At 50.9% G+C, this 20,445-nt stretch overlaps 1 protein-coding gene across 2 annotated transcripts in view; it reads left to right on the top strand.

The window, feature by feature from the left end:
• LOC121661472 (rho GTPase-activating protein 39-like) overlaps window positions 1-20,445 on the top strand; it is a 57,098-nt gene that overhangs the window by 28,806 nt on the left and 7,847 nt on the right. For both annotated transcript variants that reach the window (XM_042021710.1, XM_042021709.1), the window contains exons 2-5: window positions 347-745; window positions 10,470-11,778; window positions 13,804-14,350; window positions 15,619-15,708. In XM_042021710.1, coding sequence (XP_041877644.1) covers window positions 347-745; window positions 10,470-11,778; window positions 13,804-14,350; window positions 15,619-15,708 — 2,345 coding nt within the window. The remainder of the gene's footprint in view (window positions 1-346; window positions 746-10,469; window positions 11,779-13,803; window positions 14,351-15,618; window positions 15,709-20,445) is intronic.

Here is a 20,445-nt window from a genome sequence, read left to right as displayed (position 1 = left end):
GAGGTCCCCTGCACATCTCCCAGGCACTGGCGCTCCTTCGACTGGGCCAGCCCTTGATGTGAGTCATCCCAGCATCAGCAGAAAGTGCTCGCCAGCCCTGTTCGTTTGTCCTGGGCTGGCGAGTGGGGGGTGACGAGTGGGGGGTGACGGGGGCTCTTTTGTCTCAGCCCCATCACAAAGCCTTGCCCTGGCATCTCCTAAGATCATTAGATTGCTGAATATCCCCAAGCAGTGCTTTGATCTGCAAGCAGGCTGCCTAGCCCAGCGGCAGCGCTGTAGGACTCTCAGAGAACCTGTTTGCTTTGGGCCTCTGGCCCAGATTAATGTGGCTCTTGTGTCCCTGCAGCTCGGACTGGGTGGAGATCATCGAGCCCCGCTCCCAGGAGCGGATGTATGTGAACCTGACCACTGGGGAGTGCAGCTGGGAGCCCCCTCCCAACCTGAAGGTGCGCCAGTCAGACCAGAAGCAGTGGTGGGAGCTCTTCGACCAGAACAACAACCGCTTCTACTACTACAATGCCATCACACGGCAGACGGTGTGGCACCGGCCCCAGGGCTGTGACATTGTGCCCTTGGCACAGCTCCAGGCCATGAAGGGCAGCTCCCAGCCTGACTGCTGTGGCCGGCAGCACCGAGGCAGCACTGGCAGCGGTGGCAGAAGCACCCCTGTCCAAATGGCCCTCCTGCAGGAGATGGAGAAGGGCAAGTGGGATGGTGCGGTGGAGAAGAGGAAAGATCCTGCCAGGTACGGGGAGAGCTTCAGCCTTCTCTGTTTATATCTAATGGGTGACTTCAGCTGCCAGGCAGGCCCTGTCAGGCAGGTTGGGAACTGTGCTTCCCCAGGGGGATGCTGTGCTGCCCCAAGACGGTGCAACGCTGGGGCAAAGTACTGCCAGGCCCCCAATCACTGCCATGTGCCCTCCTCTTCTCGGGGTACAGCTGTCTGCTTTCACCACTGCCTGAAGGTCCCCAGCTTGGACGAGGCCATCTTTGTGCGAGACATCATAAAAATACACATCAGAAGGTAATCATCACTCTGGGTGCTAAGCAGAAGGAGAGGGGACAGGCAGGAGTGTTGTGCAGTGATGAGAACTCTCTCAAAAACTTACAGCAGGGTTTGTTGGGATGGCATAGCTCCTGTGCAAGGGGTCAGGCTGCTGTGGGGTGTGGGTGAGCCCATCTGGTCTGGCTCCTTCCTTTCCCACTTGCTTGGCTGCTGATAGGTTCTTGCAACTTCAGCCAGGGCAGGAGGTGGGGCTGCAGGAACAGAGCTCCTGGGCACAGTTATTTGGTTACATCAAGCCTGAAATAAAAGACCAATAACAGGATGCTATTTTGTTTGACTAAGAGATTTTTTTTACACTCAAACTAGTCTGACAGCAATTGGGGATTTTTTAGTGTATTGAAACCATGACTTCAGCTGCACAAAAGCATCCCTTCCCCAGTCTCTGTTGGGTTGGCCCCTCTTGGGTTGGCCTGGGATAGTGTCTGGGGCTGCTCTGCCTCCCTCCTGCCCTGTCTGGGCATCATCCTGCCCTGGAGGATGTGGTACTGGCAGCTGGGGGGGCCATGCAGCAAGCAAAGTTGGGTTATACTGAGAACTGACCTGAGGGCTAGAGCAGTGCTTGGGGGAGCCTGACTCTCCTGCCATCTGTGCTGGGATGCCTTGTCCTGGTTCTGGGCAGTGCAGCAGCAAGTGCTAGCATCTTGGTTTTTGGATCAAGGCTGCCTCTCTGTGTGCCTGGTGCAGGCAAGGATAGAAAAAAAATCCCAAGTTAATGAGAACCACATAGGTTTCCATAGGCAGTTTTGGAAAGTATATGCACCCTGAAGTGAGGCTTATCACATGTCTGCTTATCAGTGTCTGCTGCTCCCTACAAGGCACTCCTGTATTCAATGCAGATCTTAATGACTGCGAGACACCAGTGATGCACATGAAGTGCAACAGAAAGAGCCCAACACTTTACTGGTGCTTATGATGCTCCCCGTGCCTCCTGCCCCAGAAGCAGCCCCTCTTAGCTTCATACCCATCCAGAGAATGATCCCTGCCCTGCCAGGAGAAATCCAGTAAGCAATGTCTTAAGCTGTACCTGAGTAGCTCCCAGTTCCCTCAGGTCACCCCTGTGACCACAGCTGAGCCACAGGCTCATGGGATTTGCCATGAGACAGGTGACTTCCCTTCCTTGTCCATCTACAGCTTGGCACTCTGAGGCAGCCAGGATGGGCACCACCAAAACTGCATTTCATGTTTCCAGAGGAGTGAGTGTAAGAGCCCTGATAGGGTGTAAGATATCCTGAGCCTCACAGAGTCCAAAGTATTCCTGACTGTGCTGGTTTTAACACCAGCTGGAATTAAACTCCAAATAAGCCACTCCCCTTTCCCTCGCTGTTTCTGGTAAGGGAGACAAAAGCAGAGGCTAAGGGTTGCAATAACAATTTACTGAAAGCACAAAGCAGTGGAATAAGGCACAATAACAACAGCAATGTTAATAGCAATAGTATACAAAAAGTGGAGGTGTTTTGCCCACAGAAAGTTGTTCACCACTGGGAACAATACTGAGATGGCAGATGCCCCTTGTCAGCTACATCTGCATGACTTACCCAGACAGAGGCAGTGTGGCAGCCGTTCGTGTGCTGCCGATGTGGCCACTGGGATCAAAGGCATGATGGTGGGAGAACTTCTGTGACTAATGTTTATCACCCCCACCCAGAAACTGCAAAAACCAGTGACAACAAATCCCCAGAAAGCTGGATCGTCCGAGTAGGGTCACGTGCAGCTGTCAGTGGGCTCAGTTCCACACAGGTGCCTGTGCCACCATTTCTACCACTCCGCTGTGCTAGAGGTCAACCCCGCAGGTCACTGCTGCTTTTTTGTCCCACTGCTCAGCTGCGCTGCTTTCGGCTGGGTTTGGCTGGGCTGGCAGGCCTCCTTTCTGCTTGGCTTGACAGGCTCAGTGGAGCTGGGGTCACTCCCGCTGCTGGATGGTTCCCTGCCAGTGGCCTCCCTGCCAGCGCTGGTGGTTCAGCACTGCGATCAATTTGTGTTTTCACCGCTGTTCCTTTCAACACTGAATCCTGTAGTCGTGTACCGAGAAAACGGGAGGGGAACCGAGGGGAACCAGCAGGGGAGCAAAGGGACCAAGTCCCGCAGGGGTCGAGTCCCTCCGCTGGAGAGAGAGGCAAAATGGCACACTTCGGGTGGGGTGCCTGGCCTTCCCTGCTGAAACCACAGCCCCAGCCATGATGTGCATGGTATAGAGTAACAGCAGCACTAAGCTCTGGCCCTTTCTGCAACCAGGACACTGACTCAGTTTCTCAGGAGGGAACATGGCCTCCTCTACCTTCGTATGGGGAGTTGCTGTGCCGCAAGGAAAAAGCGATGCCAGTTATGACCCATCCCTCAGTTCTCCAGCCCTCTTGGTAGGGAAGAACCCACACAGGTCCCCTCCTATAGAGGGAAGGGGGGTGATGCAACATGGGCAGGGGTTTGCTATATCTTTCCTTGCCAGCCAGGGCAGCATCACCATCACTGCTGATTCTCCTGCAAGGAAGGGAAATGGGAAGGAGTCCTCCCTTGTTCGATGCCTAGCTCAGGTTTCTGCAGCAATCTTGGGGCACCTTGAGCCTGCAATGAATTGAAAGGCAACTGCTGAGAAAGGCATGAGTGGCAGCTTGCTTGGGAGCTAACAGGCTGCTTGGATATGTAAGGCTCTGGCAGATTACAAGGCTCATACCAGTAAGCTGACAGTATTTGTCTGGGAAATGTGCTTTCTTGGAAGCAGGAGACTGGGCACTGTTTCCTTGCACGTCTGTCATGTGTCTTCTGCTGTGTAAGCAAGGGTTGTGTATCTGGTTATGGTGCAGAATTTGATTTCCCTACCTGAGTGTGACACCCAAGGAAAGATTTCTTGCCTTTTGCTATCTTGTAACATGGGGAGCACAGAGCTGAGCTGGAAGCAAATGCTCTCAAGTGGGATCTAATGCCATTGCTGGGGTGTCTGGTATGCTAACAGCATAAGCACACTGAACTTTTCAGCTCTGTTGTCTGTGTTGTTCTCTAAAGACAACCTCAAGCATGTCCTCCTCTGCTCGGGAGAGATACAGCTGCGTAAACAGAGGGTGAACACATTGAGTGCTGCTGGTAGCATTTGACATCTTTATAGCTACCTGCACCCAAGACGGTTTTGCTTTTGTCTCTTAATGCCAGCACAAAAAATAGTGTTTTTCTTTCCTTCATGTTTGTCATCCTGTGATAGATGGAGAGGCCAGCAGAGGGGCCTCCTGCAAGCCCATGCCACAAAGATCTGAGGGAAGGGATTTCATCCTTTTTTTAGTTACACTTCATGGTCGAGGTTTTTATTCTTTTAGTAAACTGGTTTTTACCACCTTTCCTCTCTTGTGCCTTCTATCAGCACTGCCACTGTGTCCCCTGCCACATCTTAGTGCTGCCAAACCCTCAGCAGCCTCGAGAAGAACAGAGAAGCTCCCCAAAGCTTGCTGCGTGTCCCCTCTGTCTCCATGCCCATGGTACCCCTCCCTCACTGCCCCACAGCTTGCTGCTGCTCTTCCAGCTCTCGCAGTGGCTTGGAGCAGCCTTCTCTAGACATCGGCCTTTGGCCTCCCCCGGCAGTGCAGGAGGGTCAACCCCCGAGGGAAATGGCAGCTTCTTGCAGCAGGGTGAGACACTGTTGCCATTGACCATCTCTGGAGCCTCCTGGGGAAGCTCCTCTGCCCATGCTCTTGTTCCCGTGTTGTTTTTCAGCTGTGCTTCCTGGGGCTGCCGGGCCCAGTGCTGACTCTGCTTCTCCCTTGCTGGAGAAGGACAGCAAGCAGCGCTTGCCTCACAGCTCCAGACCCTTCCTGAGCTCTTGCAATCCTATTAGGAAGCAAGATGAACTCTCTTCAGGGTAAGTGATGGCCAAATTATCCTTTCACACACTGAAAAGCTCTGCAGAAGATGGACATGTTCCCTTGGGGACTGTGAGACCAGCCTCGGGCTGAATGCAGCATTTTGGAAGTGTCCTCTGAGCCACTGCAGCCATGCTGAGGTTTGCTGGAACTCCAAGGTAATGGGTGAGAAACGGCTTGGCAGAGGGCCAAGGCCTAAAGAAGGCAGTCTTGCTGGAAGTGGAGCCTGTGCACTGGTCTGCAGCATTTCAGCACACTGCAGGACTGTGAGGACTGTGAGGAGTCAGGACTGTGAGGAGGCTCTGCTGTCCCCAGCCCCTTTCCTCCTCTTCCTCTGTTTCTCCCAGGGTCGGCACTGGGAGTTTCAGAGTGCTGTTTCTGAGGTTCTCTTTGCAATAACAGGATTTCTTAAAATCCTCCACAAGCCACCTTCCCTAGGAACATCCTGTCCCCCAGAAGAGGAAGGTGGGGGTCCTTTCTGTGTGGGCAGCAGGTTGTGCTGCCTATCCCCTCCTCACCCACCTTTCCCATGGCTCAGCATCCTTGACTGGGAAGGAGCAGGGGTTTGGTCTTACAGTGCCAGGAATATGTGCTGGAAGAGGAGTGAGAGGGAATGTGTGATGAGAAGGTGGCTGTAAGAATACCTCTGCCTCTTCCAAGTCTGGTTTGTCTTGTCATGGGCTCATGTCTCTCAAGGCACAATGTAAGTAATGCCACTATGAAGTTTTCATAATCAAGCAAGAAAGACCATCAGAATCCCTAATACAGGTTTGTTTCCTTCTTGTGCAGTTGGCCTTGGGGTAGGATATGCAAACACAATGTTCTTTGCACATGTCTGCAGAATTTTTGGTTTGGGCAGGTTGTATCCCTGCCTCCAGTGTGGAATTGGGGGCAGAGCAGCAGTGCTGCTGGAATACAAACATCCCTCTTCACTCACCTTTGTCACAGCACCAGGAAAACAACTACTAGAAAAGGCAGAGCTAAGGTGCAGGGCCTTTTCTCCAGGCTTCTGGGAGGGAGAAAAACAAACAGTGGAGATCTGGAGCCTGAGAAGAGCTACTGGATATGCTGAGCCTGCTGGAGCTGGGTGCAGGCTGGGAAAACCAGTGCCAAGTTGAGGCCTTTATATTGGAACTACTTGAAAGCATTCCTCACAGGAACAGTCCCAGGGGATTCATCAGGGTCTCTGCTGCTGGTGGCTGAAGAGCTTGGCTGAGAGGCTGCATTGGGACACTTCTCTACCATTGGCTTTGCTTTTTGTCATGGCTTTCACCATTCAGAAGGACAAGACTGAATCTTTCTCCATACTGGGAAGTCCCTGTTATCCTCTGCTTGGTCTTTCCAGCAGCCTGGGGATGGAGTTGCAGGAAGCTGTATCCAGACATGGCCCCAAGGGATCGTTCATGGCTGTGGAAATGGTCTTTTCAAGAGAGCCTTGTCTTTTCTGTGATGGTGCTTCTTTGCTCTCATCTCTTGCAGCCAGGGAGGCTGGAGATGTCATGATGTGTCCACGATGAAACTGAGAGGCGAGGTGGGGTACAGCATGCATTTAGAAGTTTCCTTTCTCCATCACGTTCCTGGGTAGGGGAGCATGGTGGCCCTCAGTGACATGGGAGTGGCACAGCTTCCTGGTTTCCTCTGGCCCCTGCAGGGCACCTAGGTGCTTGGCCTCTTACCAGTGTCCACAGCTGTGGCAATCCCACGTGTTTGTGCTTTTCCTCAAAAAAAAGCCGTGTCAGTGGGTGCCCTTGGTGCTGGGCTCTGCCGGCTCCAGGGGTTCGCAGCGGTCTGGGGCAGGCTGGGTCCCAGTGTGTGCTTTGACCTAGGCCTGAAGGAGGGAACATGTTGGGGCACAGACTGCAAGTGCCAAAATCCTGCAGTGGGGAGGCTTGCTCTTTGTTCGTTGCCTTGCTGTGGCTGTCTGTCCAGCTTGTCTTGCTGTCCTGCTGTCCTGCCAGCTGGGCTCAGGGCAGGGGCAGAGAGAGCCCTGTGCCAGTGCAGAGCTCCTGCCACTCTCCGTCTTGTCCCACCCATGCAGCCAAGTCTGTGCTAAAGGCCCAGCACATCTTCCTGTCCTGGGCAGGCCCAAGGTGAGGGATGGCTTCCTTGCACCCTGGTGGAGGGACTCTGGGCAGTGAGCAGCTGTTGTGCTTTGGAATGCCTTTTGCCCTCCAGCTGACAGGGGCTCACAGGTAGGCAGCTTGCCTCTGCAGGAGGCCATGAGCACAGTATCCTCTTTTCTTTTTCAGATCAAATCCCTCATCACTTATCTGAGGACTAAAATCTGGGCTGTACTCTTTCTCACAGATGCAGGGGCAGAGGTTGTTGCCAGTTGAGGTCCCACAGGGCCCTAAAGTTATAATGCCATGCTGGAGCAGGAACCCATCTCTGGTGGGCAAGTTGGTGGTGCTCTGCAGGTGCCCAGACCCACACCTGAGCAGGGACCAACTGGAGCACTGCCCAGTGCTGCTGTGTGGGTGTGAATTGAGACAGATGGGGCAGGAGGTGGTGCCAGTGCCTGCTGTGTGGACAGGGAGGGGCTCTTCCCTGTGGCTCAGAACTGAGGGAGGAGGTGGCAGAGCTTCCTGCTGCTCCGAATCCCTGGGGGTTTGATTTCCTGATGCCAGACAGTACCAGCACATGATGAGCCTGCATGGGGGGCACAAGTCTGGCCATGCTGTGCCTGGCTGAGGCAGGTCTGCCAGGCTTTGGCCAAGTGGATGGTTCAGCTGTGCCAAGCTGGCTGGGCCTGCAATGCTGTGAGTCAGGGAGAGGAGAAACTTCAGGAGGTGGATTGTGGGATGTGGGGATCCAGCACCTTTCCACAGAGCACAGGGTTATTTTCTAGCCCTGCCGTAGTTGGAGGTCTTGTAAGGCAGGGGGACACATCTGCAGCTCAGGGCTATCGCTTTGCTACCCTGCAGCCCTACAGATCCAGATGCAATGATGCTCTGGCTGTAGGGTTGAGCTAAAATATGTCCCAGTCACACACTTGTGGCCTGCCTGCTGAGTTGGGAGCCTGTGCATGGCTCTGGCCTGCTTGCTCTTTGCCAGTCTCTTCTGTGCCGTGAAACGAGCCATTGGTACAGCCATGGGGGTGTCAGAAATCCTCATTTAAAAGTCTACCAATTGTTGCTGTTCTGGTTTTTCCTGTTATTCCAGGTACTCTTCGAGGAAGAGCCAGGTTTTCAGCAGAGCTTGGGATTGAGACTGGGGCTTGGCCATGCACAGGAGAGATGCACTGTTGCAAGGGGCATCAGGATGCAAAGAGCAGGCCCTGTGTCCCCCAGGGAGGGATACCTGTGGAGCTGGGTGTCCTCATGAACGCCATCCTCAGCCTGCTGTTATTGCTGGTGGTTCCCTGTGTGCGTCCTCACCTGGCACTGTTGGTGCCCAACCCCTGCCTTAGGAAGAAGCATGTGGAGGACAAGCCACTGAGGGCTAACAGGAGTGGGAGAGCAGGGGTTGTGCTTGATGGTGGTTTGGGCAGATGTAGAGAGGCCTATCCCAAATTCGTCAGTGTTTCCCAAGCTGCTCTTGGCATAGGGCTCAGGTCAGCACTAGGCTGCAATGCTGTGAACAGAAGGAAGGTGGAGGCTGGGACACAGGTCTTCCTCATGGCAGTGGCATCACCATCCTGAAGTAGTGTCATGAGCTCCCTTAAAATAAAGTCCTCTGTGCCTCAGTAGGAGATACTTAGGAGGTCCCAGAGCAAGAGGGGACCCCAGGGTACAAAGCAGAGGATGGCAGTCCTTTCTCAACCTTCTCTGGTCACACCTGGGTAGTTGCACAAGAGAGCTACATGGACTCTGTTGTGGGAAGGGAGCCAGCCCTTCAAAGGCAAGTGTGATCAGAGTGTGGTGAGGCCTTTGGACCCTGGCCAGGGGTCAGGCACTGCACCCATGGCAGGGCAGTGCCAGCCTCGCCCATGCCACTCCCAGTGCCGTTGTGTTGAGGTGGGATTCACAGTGACGCATTGCCAACAGAGAGCATGTTTTGCCAAAAATACAGTAAGCAGTGGATGGGGAAGGAGCGTGCCACCTCCTTAAGAGGGCAGTGGCTGGGAAAAGATCTGAGACATTAGGTGTGGGGACAGAGGATGTGGGCAGGGTGACCAGAGTGGAGCAGGTGTAATAGAATGCACATGGTGATGTGGGGCAGGTGTGTCCTGTTGGGCTGCAGTGTGGGGAGAGCAGGGGGTGTGCAGATGTACTGGCAGGATAACCATGGGGGAAGGACAGGCAGAACACCCCAGGGAAACCGTGCTGAAGGAGGAGGCTGGGACCTGGCTAGGTGAAAGGGCTCTGGAGAGCATGAGCAGAGAGCAAGAGGGCTGGGGTGTCCAGATATCTTGGGGTTTGGCAGAAATGGATAAGAGGGCCAAACATTGGTGGGAGGCATCTCTGGACATGCAGCAGAGGTGGGTGTGTCTGCCAGCACAGAGGCCATAGGGGACAGGTCAGCAGTGTAGAGTGGGGAGCAAGGTCAAGGTGCAAACAGAGCAAAATAGCTCTTGAAGGTGTTAGGGGAACATCTCCTGTCTCAGATGCGACACATACAGTATGCCCTCAGGTCTTACCCAGTGATGGCTGGTAGCAGATACATGGAGGTAGGGCACAATACAGGGTCAGATTCAAGTGAACCTTCCTGGGGACTGTGATGCCTTGGAAAACCTGGAAGCTCAGCTGGTTTAATATCCTTTCCATTCCCCTTTCCTCAGAGCTCACAAACACAGGCTGGCTGTGGCCACAGCCTGACAGCAGGTTGTTGTTGTTGTTGTTGTTACACTGTGGAATGTACCCTGGGAGCTGGTGTGTTGCAGCAGGCACGTTGGGTTGTGGTGGATCCTGAGTACCACCACGGGTCAGAGGATATTCCCAGCAGAGGAGGGTTTCACAGCCATGAGAGCTGAGCAGAGCCAGTCGGTGTGGCCAAGGGAACCAGATCTGAGAGCATCTGGACAAAATTGGGTGGGGGCTTGGCAGGTTGTGTTGCAATGTAAGCTGTGAGCAGAGGACAGCCACTGCCATATACCTCCCATAGACCTCATAGGTTTTTCCAAAAGAGAAATACACATCTGGAAACTTTAATTTAAAAAATAGCATGATCTGGAAGGACTGTCATCATAGTTGGATAATCTGAAGGCAGGTACTTGGGATTATTTTCCAATTTAATGCTTGACTGTTCCAGAATAACTTGCTGGTGTTCAGCTGGTTGTTCTGGGTGCCATGCTATCTGCTGAGCCTTGAGAAGCACAGGTTGTGTCCTATATCAGTACTGCTGATACCAGACAGATTATTATATTATTATATGGTATCATGAACTTGTTTCATCTCGTTGTTCTGCTCTTTGTGACTTAGAAATTTATTATGTGTGTAACAACAGTGTTTTTCTGTTTCAGCAAGGGGGATCTCCAGGAAAAAATAACTTGCTGATATAACTGGTTGGGGAATCTTCAGGCACTTTGAGACTAACAATTTGGTATTTGGGTAGACACAGAAGGTACTTCAGTAAAGATAATTCTTCAATAATTGTGTGTACTTATATCTTTCTTCTTTTAGGGAGACTCCTACCCACTGGCAGCCTCTGCCAGGCACAAAAGCAGCCATGTTGGTCAAAGTGAACAGTTTGAGGCAGATACAGAGCTTTTCAAACAGTTCACTTCAGCTGCAGGATGCTCCAAAGTCCAGCAGCCCAAAATCTCTTCCCAAGCCGGCTATATGTGCTCAGCCTCAATCCACGTCCCAGAGCCCTGGAGCCACAAAGCAAATGCCTGCTGGAGAAACGAAGCAGTCTATGCAGATCAAAAAGACAGAGAGTGGTGGGTTTTGCCTGGTGCTGATGAATGGTCCTACTTCTCAAACACCTCCAAGGAGCCGGACAGGAACCCCCCAACCTGCATCCCCCACGTATGCCTCTCCTGCGCCTATATACGATGAGCCATCTTTAGAGTCACCAATTTATGACGAGCCACCAGTAGATATGGACACTGAAAGCATTGGTGTGAGTGGGATGTCTCCACCGAGGTCACCAAGCAATAGCTTAAAAAAGCAGCTGCAACCAACCAAATTATTGCAGCATCCCAGTATGCAACAACAACAAGCTGCAAAGAAGCATGCAAGAAATCCCTCTTCCACTGAATACAGCCCAGCTGGCAGAGAATACATAAAACATATGGTCAATGTTGACCAATCTGCCAAACTCTCCCACTCTTCTGCTGCAACAACTGATGCCTCCACTAAACTGCCTGGTCAGCTTGCTTCAAAGGACAGCTTCAAGCAGTCTTGGAGGATCTTGGAAGCCAATGTCCTCAAGAACATGGAACTCCACCACAGTCGGCAAAACAGCCTGCAGACTCAGGAGTACCCAACCGGTATAAGCCATCAGGATTCTGGTTATTCAACTGGCCCCTCTCCAAGCTTGAGAAAAAGGAAAGGAAGGAGGCAAGGAACAGGTCAAGCAAGACCGGGCTCTGTGGGCAGCAGCAGTGAGCTCACAGCTCTGAATGATAAAGTGATCGCTGAGATGCGTGCTGTGGTGGGCAGGTCAGCAGCTTGCAGGGGAAGCAAAGCCAGCCTGGATGCTGAGAGCCTGGAGAGCAGTGTCCCAGCAGACAGCAGCAAGGTCAGGTTTCAGTCTGACCCCTTGAAAAAATGCATCAGCCGGAGCTCCAGGGATGATGTCTCAGCCAGCAACAGGTCTCTGTACAGACAGGACCTGGAGATTAGGGAAGGCTTTCCCAGCAGTGTGGCTGCTCCACAGGACACAATGAGGCAGAAGAGAACTTTTGAGAAAATAGATTCTTTAGAAAAGAACGTGACCAGCCAGACAAGCTTGGCTTCATCGGGTGCTACACGCCACTCCTCACAGGTACCTCCCCATCCGTGCCGTGTTAATTTTTTTTTTTGCTAGACTTTGCTGGACTCATGCAGAGCCTGCTCCTGGGGGGATTTAGTTCCAGGGGTGTGCTCCAGGCAAAACACGTCTGTTCCTGCAGAATAGCAGACAGGTCACAAAGCTTCACAGCTTTGTAGGTGGAAACCCTATTTCAGGCCAGTGGTTTGAAAGGAGAGAGAATTGTGGGGTGGGGCTCATGTCCAGCAAGCCCTCAGCAATGTGGGTAGCTCTGCTCTGTTATTTGGGTAAATGTGCTTGCCTGAGCATGTTACTGTCACTCATGTCTTTATGGGTAACCCTCCTTGACTATTCCAGATTGCTCCAGCAGACCTATGAGGTGTAACTTTTCTTTGAAAGCCAGGCTGACACCTCTCCACTCTGTCAGATTTGTCTGTATGTGTTCTCTTTATTGCCGTTTTGGATCAATAAGTGCCTTGCTTTCATCTGAAACTGTTTGGAAAACTGGTATCATGTTCCCACATTTCCCATTTTTCAGGCACAGAGACACATCAAGTTTACATGACTTACATGTTACTTCAGTTACTTCCATGTTAGTTCAGCAATTTCATTTCACAGCCTCTTTGGACTTGGTAGGAAACTGCTCTCCAGTCTGCTGGCTGTGTTACACCTTGTTGCATTGACAGGGGGAGCTGAAACTTGATGTCTTGATTATGCACAAGAGATGGTGGGTTGGGAATAGGCTGTGAATGGCCTTGAAAGTGAAGAAAAATAATTCATATGTGGTAATATGGAGAAGCGGAAGATGTAAGGAGATGGATGTTGTGGTAAAGGCAAAAAGAGTCTAAAAAAAGTATTCACAGAAATACTCAGAGTCCAAGTAAGGAGGGGAGGAAGTTGCAGAAAATATGGCAGCAAAATTGCTGCCTCACCTAAAAATGGCATCAAGGGGCTTGAGTGAGCAATGATGTCCTGTGCTGGGCTTGCATGATAGAGAGGAAAATCGGGAGACAAGGAAACTCATCATTGGAGGAGGGTGGGCAGAAGTTCTGGGACAGGCTAAGCAGAAGTGGCTGTGTACTGTCAATACAAATATAACAGCCAGGGAGTTGTGTGAAAGAGATGTGAGAGAGAAACCTCAGAGAGAGCAGAGGAGAGAATCTGAAGCCTCATGAACCTTGAGAGAGTATGAGGAGGTGACTTCTCAGAAGGAACATGTGGAAGGAGCAGATGGGGTGATAGGACGAAAACCAGCTCCAGGCGGAGAAGGTGGTTTGAAGGAGACCGAGGATGTGCAGATGGCAGAGAACTGCAGGCAGGGATTTTTATTCAGTGTGTTGAGTGAATTCAGAGAGGGTGAGAAGGTAGAGGAGTAACTCAAGGGATAAAAAGAACAAAGTAAAAAAAACAGGAGAAATTATTGTGCCCCAGACTGGCAATAAGAGGTGGAATGTGATGTGTGCTAATCCCATCATCCACATGCAGGGACATGTGGGATGTGAGATAGGGAAAGCTTAGACTGCAGAAGCCTCTCTCAAGAATTCAGGAGTTCCTCTATACTAACAAGGAAACACTGACTTGCTCTAAACTTCTACGAACTAATGTGTATTTTGGGGTTAACTGTAGATCAGTGTCCCCCCTTCCTCCTGTGCTCCTGGAGCTCCATAGGAGCTGAGGGGTGAGGAGTGCAGAGACACTTGGTTCCTCAGTGTGTGCTTGGTGCCACAGAGTTGTGCTGCTGCTCTGAAAATCAGCTCAGCTCCTGCCTGGGCTGTCCCTGTGAACTCTGTGACAGCTGGGACACTCAGCCCTGTTGCTCCATGTCCCAGCACTTCCGTTAGGAACAGCATTAGCGTGTGGCTGTGCCAGCCAGGCTCTTGCACAACTGCAAGAGTAATCCACCAATTCTACACCAAGTCATGTTTGCACAGACTCACCACTGTGCAGTTGCTGGTAGCTTCCGCTCTCACTGTGGATAATTTTCCTAGCTGGATAAGGAGTCACCTAAGCTGCTTTTAACATGTCTGTTCTCCTTTGCAGCCCGAGACCATAGAGTTGGAGCCCAAGCAGGAGGGCAGCAGCCAGCGTGGTGGCTGTGTGGGATGCCATTTCCCTTACAGCACTCTACGGAAGCCCATCTCCCAGAGCAGCATGGCAGACTGGGCTTCCAAAAACCTGAACATGCACACGCAGGGCATCTTCCGCCGAAGGATCTCCATCTCCAACATGCTGTCCTGGAATGGCGGCTCCATCAAAAAGCCAATGCTCATCACCAGCAACCGCACCATCAAAAAAGAGGCGTGTGAGATGTTCAAACTGGTGCAGAGCTACATGGGAGATCGTCAGACTCGCATGGACCGCAATCACGTGGCATTGGTCACGGTCACCAAGTGCTGGAGCATGCAAGGGTTACGGGATGAGCTCTACATACAGCTGATCCGGCAGACAACAGATAACATGTGCTACCGAAGCCTGGCATGGGGCTGGGAACTGATGGCCATCAGTCTGGCCTTTTTCTCCCCATCACCGAAATTTCAGTCTTACCTGGAAGGTTACATTTATCGCCACCTTGACAGTGATGAAAACAGTAAGTGTCTCATGCACCCCCTCTGTACGCAACAGCATCTTGGTGGGTTGTGCCACGTAGTCAGGGTTGTCTGGGTTTTAAAAGTACAGGTAGTCCCCAGCTAGTGCTGTGGGCTCTGTCAGGGAGAGCACAGTGTGTTGGCTGTGTTCACCTTTCCTTGGTGGGAGGAAGCTGCCACCAGCTTGTGTCTGGCAAAGAAACGCGAGCCGCAGACTGTGCTCGCCTCACCCATCAGCACTGAAATGGGCTGGTATCAACCCACCAAAGGCAGAGCTCTTCTGGGTTCTCTGATGACTTAATTTACTTCTAAGTTCCATGAAGCAGGCAAAAAAAAAAAAAGGGATTGTTAATATTTAACTTTTAGGGGAGCCATTGCAAACACTGAAAGCAGACCTTGGCTGTTCAGGGATCCTGAAGAATGCAGGCTTTTAGCGTGAAGAGATGCAATTTATCTGTCTTTCAGAAGTCTGGGGACCAACCCAGATTATATTCTGTTATTACCCCAATTTTAAATTGCTATAGCATCCTGTGGAGGAGGGGAAAAAAAAGAAAAAAAAGCCAAGTGCCAGCCTGGAGAGTATTAACTGGTATTTATTGGCTGATTTGTCACAATTTCAGCCACACTCACTGTGTCTTGTCCAATCTCAGGCCAGAAACCAGAGCACCTATTTTCCACTTGATCTCTGGGGACTTCAAGCTGTGTTTGAAGCCCCCCAAGTCTCCAGGGTGGCTACACAAGTTCTGCCTCAGCACCCCCTGCCACTGCTCGTGAGTGTGGCAGCAGAGGTCGGACCAAGGGGCGAGTACTACACTGGCGATATTTGCCTTCTGGTTTTGTGACTGTAGCCTTAATGTGGGTTTCCTTCCCTGAGCTGCCAGGTGTGCAGCACTGGTTTGGGTTTTATGAAGATCCTAAACCCTTGTCACTTCTGTCCAAAACCATTCCCTCCAGCTGTGCTTGGCCCAGAATGCAGGCAGCAAGGAGGAGTACTCTGAGCTATTGAGAAGATGGTTCTTTTGCTGGTATTTAGGCAGCAAGTTTATTTAGGTATGAACTTTTCAACTGTTTGGCCATTTGGAGAAGCTGAGTGATGTTTTGGGCCCCCCATTCAGATTCATTGGAAGCTGGCTGTGGGTTAGGCAGGACCTTTCCCCAGGCAGAGCTTCTTGTGCTGGAGTCAATCTGGCTGCCACATCTAAGGGCAGTTCTGGGCTTTGGTATTTTAGTATACCCCATTATTAATCCAGACCCTCTTCTGAATTTTCAGTTGCCCAGCGCATCAAGGAGCTTGTGGATCTGAAAAACAAGAAGATCACAAAATCCAGGAAAAAGAGGAAACAAAACACAGAGGATGAAGGTAAGGAGAGGCACAGGGAGCCAAGAGAGGTCTGCACTGACTGCAGACAGGCAGCAATGCTGAGCTTTGCTGAAAATCAGACCATTTCTTTAAGAACAAAGACATGGATTTGGGAAAATTTATCTGGTGGGGGGCTGGTGTGCAAGGTTAGACCACAGCATGGATCAGCAGTGCGGGTGGGCCGCATTTTGGACAGGTGGGGGCCCTTTCAGTCACAGTTGTGTGAGTTGTGTGAGGGATTTTAATTTGGATGTAGACCTGGGGCTGTAATTCAACTGATCTGTGCATGCCACGGAGTTTCCTAGGGCATATTCTGGTGCTAGAAGCCATATGAACCAGTGTGTTGACAAGAACTCGTCTCAGTTGTATTAATGGATTTTGTAAATCTGCCTAACCTGAGGCTCTTCAGGGAGGGTGCTGGTACCTGGCAAAGGACACTACCTTTTTTTCTCTCCAGAACTGGCTTCCCTTGCCTACACTTTCTGAGCACTGCAGCCCAGGGCTTGCCCTGGCATCTGTGCGGAGTGAACAAGAGCTCATGCATTCTTCTGGACTCAGTTCAACTGCTGGCTGCAGGAGAGCACTTTATCTGGCTAAAGTCTTGCTAGACAAAGTCCATTCAATATTTTTTATATTGCTTTCAGGAAACTTGAGTTAACCCTGTGAATTCCTCTCAGGCAGCAGTTTATATCGAGTGGTTTCAGTGTTTTTAATCTATGAGAGCTGGAGTCCAGCTTCCTGCATTCCTGAGCCCTCCCTGACACCAGCAGGCAGCTGCTCCCTGTGGTGGCTTCCCTGTGTCATTGCTGTGTCACCCTGTGCCACGAGGCAGCTGCAAGTCAGGGCAGGGGCTGAGGACAGCCCTGGGTTGAAGCTGCTGCACTAACAGTGCTCATTGTTTCTGTCTCTGGTGGGATTAAGAGCAGAGAGACCTGGAGTTGCACAGAAGGATTATATTTCTGGTAGGGATATGTGTTGTTTCTTTCCTGTTAAGTCCCAGGAGAGTTCAGGCCATTCTGGGCCTTTGAAAATTCATTTTGCTTGTGCTCAGAGGGACTTAGACATCTTTATGGGACAACTCCATGGAGATTGTTCTGTGCAGGGCATGCTGCCTGTGGGCTGAGCAGGCTGTTCTGCGCAATTGCATGTCTAAATTGTGGGTGCTGGAGGTGTGCTTAGGAATACAGATGTGTTTTTACCTAAAAACAAACATTGAATTTGAAATTTAAGAAACCAAAACCAAACATCAGCAGTTGGACTCCTTCTAACTCAGGTCCCTTCTAACTCGGGATTTTCTGTGTTGCCTCTGATACATTTTTTTTAATATATATAGGAAATGTTATGAAAAAGGCATGCCAGAATAACTTTTTTATAAAGTTTCCATAACGAAGCACTTGAAAGTCAGCTGTGCCTGTGTGGCTTCAGCTGGGGCTCTGCTGACAGGTCACACACACTGTTCCCTTTCATAGAATTGCAGAATCATTAAGGTTGGAAAAGTCCTCTCAAGTAATCGAGACCCACTGTTCCCACAACACTGCTAATGCCACCACTAAACCATGTCCCCAAGTGCCATATCCATACGTTTTTTTAATACTTCCAGGGATGGAGCTTCCACCGCTGCCCTGGGCAGCCTGTGTTCCAATGTCTTGCAAAGAAGGAATTTTCTCTTGTATCCAGTCTAAATATCCCCTGGCACAGCTTGAGGCTGTTTCCTCTTGTCCTTTGCTGGAGCCTGTCTGCCTTCTGGCCCAGGAGGCTGCTCTGGCAGGGACCAGGCTTTGAGTTGTTCTGCAGGGGTTCAGTGGAGGAGGCAGCAGGGCTGGCAGCTTGCTCAAAACAGCTTTTTTGCAGTGACTGATAACTCTGAGGACTTTTCCTGGAGACTGACCTCAGAATTGCACCTGAAGTAAGGGGAAATCTTGCAGGAACCTGCCAGGTTCTATCTGCTGCTGGCTGGAAAGGTCAAGTTTTTCCCTGGAACACCTACTTCTGTTTGACCAGCCCTGCTTGCCAGATGTGTGAGGGGTGGGTAGGATGCAGCTCCCTGAAGCTGCAAGGCTGTTGTGAGAAGTTTCTTAGTGGCTCTGAAATATAAGGATGCTTATGGATGCTGTAGCAGCAGTTTAGCAGAGAAATCCGTAAGGAAATCAAATGTACTGACTTCAGTCAGAACTGGATAGAAAATAAGTAGGCATCTATGTAAGTCTTTCAGTGAAAAGTTGAGTTGAAGCAATGATTCCCCATCCATGCACACATACTCCCTTCAGTCCAGAAGCTGATAGGTGAGTAAACATTTACCATCTGACATACACCCAAAGAAAGAATTCTGAAGTTTCCCATACTTAACCTCTGCAATCTTCATCTTCTAGCTTAATTCTCTGGGAGTAAATGAAATACGAATGTGGTGCAAGGTCTTTTCATGCATCCATAACGTGTTGAAAGGCAGAAGAATAATGGGTAGGAATAAATGCTGTGTTTTCAGGAGGATTGTCTGGTGATCCCACAGGAATGTAAGCTGGTCTTTGGGTTTATACAAGGAGACAAATCATGAGCTGACAGCTCAGTGTTGATACAAAATTATTCAGGACTATAAAAATGAAAGGTGCAGAGGGATCTGGCAAGGGTGACAAACAGACTGATCAAGCAGCAGAGAATATTGTGTCACCAAAAGCAAAGTTTTTTACATGGGGGAGAGGTCCCTGACTGCAAGTGCAGGGGGAGGCCCCAGTTGAGCTGTTTTGAGGAGGGAAAGACATTTTCAGTTCATATATGAATTTCCAGAAACACATACATGTTGCTGGGAAGTGGTCAGAAACCAAAAGAAGGATCAGGAGCTTCTAGGAAAGGGACAGAGAGCAAAGTGGCACTTGGCTGTAGTTGTGCAGTGCCCACTCTGTATGTCCTGCCCAGGGTCCCCCCAAGGCTGATGAGTGTGGCAGGGAAGGTGGCATGCGAGCTGGACCTGGAGGAGGGAAGAGGGGAGAATGTCAACGGGACAAAAGAAACTTAAGGTTACCTGGGGAAAGCAAGAAGAAAATTTCTCACCGTGTGCCAGAGCAGCAGAACTGAAAGCTGCCTGGTTTTGATGTTGGGCAGCAGGCTTGGGAATGCTCTGTCCTGAAGCACAGAATGAAATCCCAAAGGGTCAGCAAAGCAGGGTGGGATGCGGGTTCAGAGCATAAAGAGGTTTAGGAAGAAATGGGACAAATTCAAAGAAGGGAAGTGTATCTGTTGAGGCTTAATGGTCCAGGTACACCTGCCTTAGGGTATTGCCCACCTGCTGTTAGCTGGGACTTTCTTGAAGGGGGTACTCATTTTTCAGACATCCTGTATCTGTTTTTTATCTTGGTGACAGGTGCAGGCTGCTGGCTTGTCTGGCTGATGAGCATGGCATTTCCCATATAGGGAATGGTGATCGAGAAGCATTGTTGGGATGTAGAAGGAAGCACTGGTGGTGTAAGAAAGAGGAGCTAAAGCAGTGCTGTAAAATGGGGGGGTGCTTGGGCAGATCTAAGCCAGGAGAGCAGCACTGCTGGTGCCAAGCCCAGCTGAGCTGCTCAGGAGCACCCATCCCTGTGCTATAGAGTGCAGTGAGATGGGATCCTGGTCTGAGAGCCTGCTCTGGCTGTGCCAGGCTGAGATCCAAGAGGCTGTGGTAAATCGGAGAAATATCCAGACAACAGTTTCTCTAGCTGTTCTCAGCTAAAATACATATCCCATGGCCAGGTCCTGAATCCACACTGTTTGCTGCATTTTTAAGACATTTTTTGGCAGGAAAGCGTTCAAGTCTGTTCCAGAAGGTATGTTCCTGCATGTGTCCTGTCTGGATTTTAACTTTTCCTGAAAGGAGAGGTTCTTTAAGATGCTGTCCACATGTGTTCCTAGGCTGGCATATAGGCTGGCACATAGGCTGGAGAAATATTTTCCTTTGAAAACTATTTTTCACTGTGTGGGCTGTTAGTAGTCATCTGTTCCTGAGCTCCTGAGGCTACCGTGGTACCGAAGGGAGTAAGAGATCATCTTGGATTTCTCAGATTCTTCATGTGCTCACAGAAGTGGAATTGCCTTCAGGATTAGCCCTTTCCAGGTGGTGCAGATGAAACTACCTGGCCCTGCACCAAGAGTCAGGAGCTGGGCTGTGGAGAGAGTACCTGGCCCACATGTTGGGAGATGTCAGCGTGCATGATGAGCTCAGTGCTAGGAGTCAGTCTCTAGCTGAGCGTTCTAAAAGCAGCAGATGGTTGGGACAGGTTGCTGGTTTGGAAAAAGCTGAGGCTAAAGCTAAATTCTGCTCCTCTCCCTCATGTTCCTTCCTGCAGCTCAGTGTGTTTCTCCCGGCCTCTCCATGTCTCTCTCTCCATGTTGCCCAGCCCATTCTGCACATGCCCTGGAACCAGGAGCACTTGTGTTGGGGCAGATGGCTTCTACTCTGGAGCAGGGAGGCTGCATGGGAGCCATTGGTCTGTGCCCACCAGGGTGAGTGCTGCTCACCCTGTTTCTCAGGTCTCCTGCCTCTTTTTTTGGCCGTGGGCAGTAACTCCTTCATCCTCTTGTGCATGCAGCGAGTTTATTTTTTAGTTGCTTCAAATTTGGTCAGCTTCACGTGTGACCCCAGCAGGCCCCATTGGGTCAGAGGCTGCAGCATGGTTGTCATGGCAGCAGGAGGCCTCACTGCAGAAAGTGCTGGATGTGGGTTTTAGGCTTTTCCCAGGACCAGGGAGCTTCCTGGGAAAGTAC

Source organism: Corvus kubaryi, unplaced genomic scaffold, assembly GCF_017639235.1.
Source record: "Corvus kubaryi isolate FWS band 111438036 unplaced genomic scaffold, C.kubaryi_AGA036_p1.0 37157, whole genome shotgun sequence".
Taxonomy (NCBI): Eukaryota; Metazoa; Chordata; class Aves; order Passeriformes; family Corvidae; genus Corvus; species Corvus kubaryi.
Note: the sequence above shows the minus strand (reverse complement) of the source record. Positions and strands in the feature narration are given on the sequence as shown.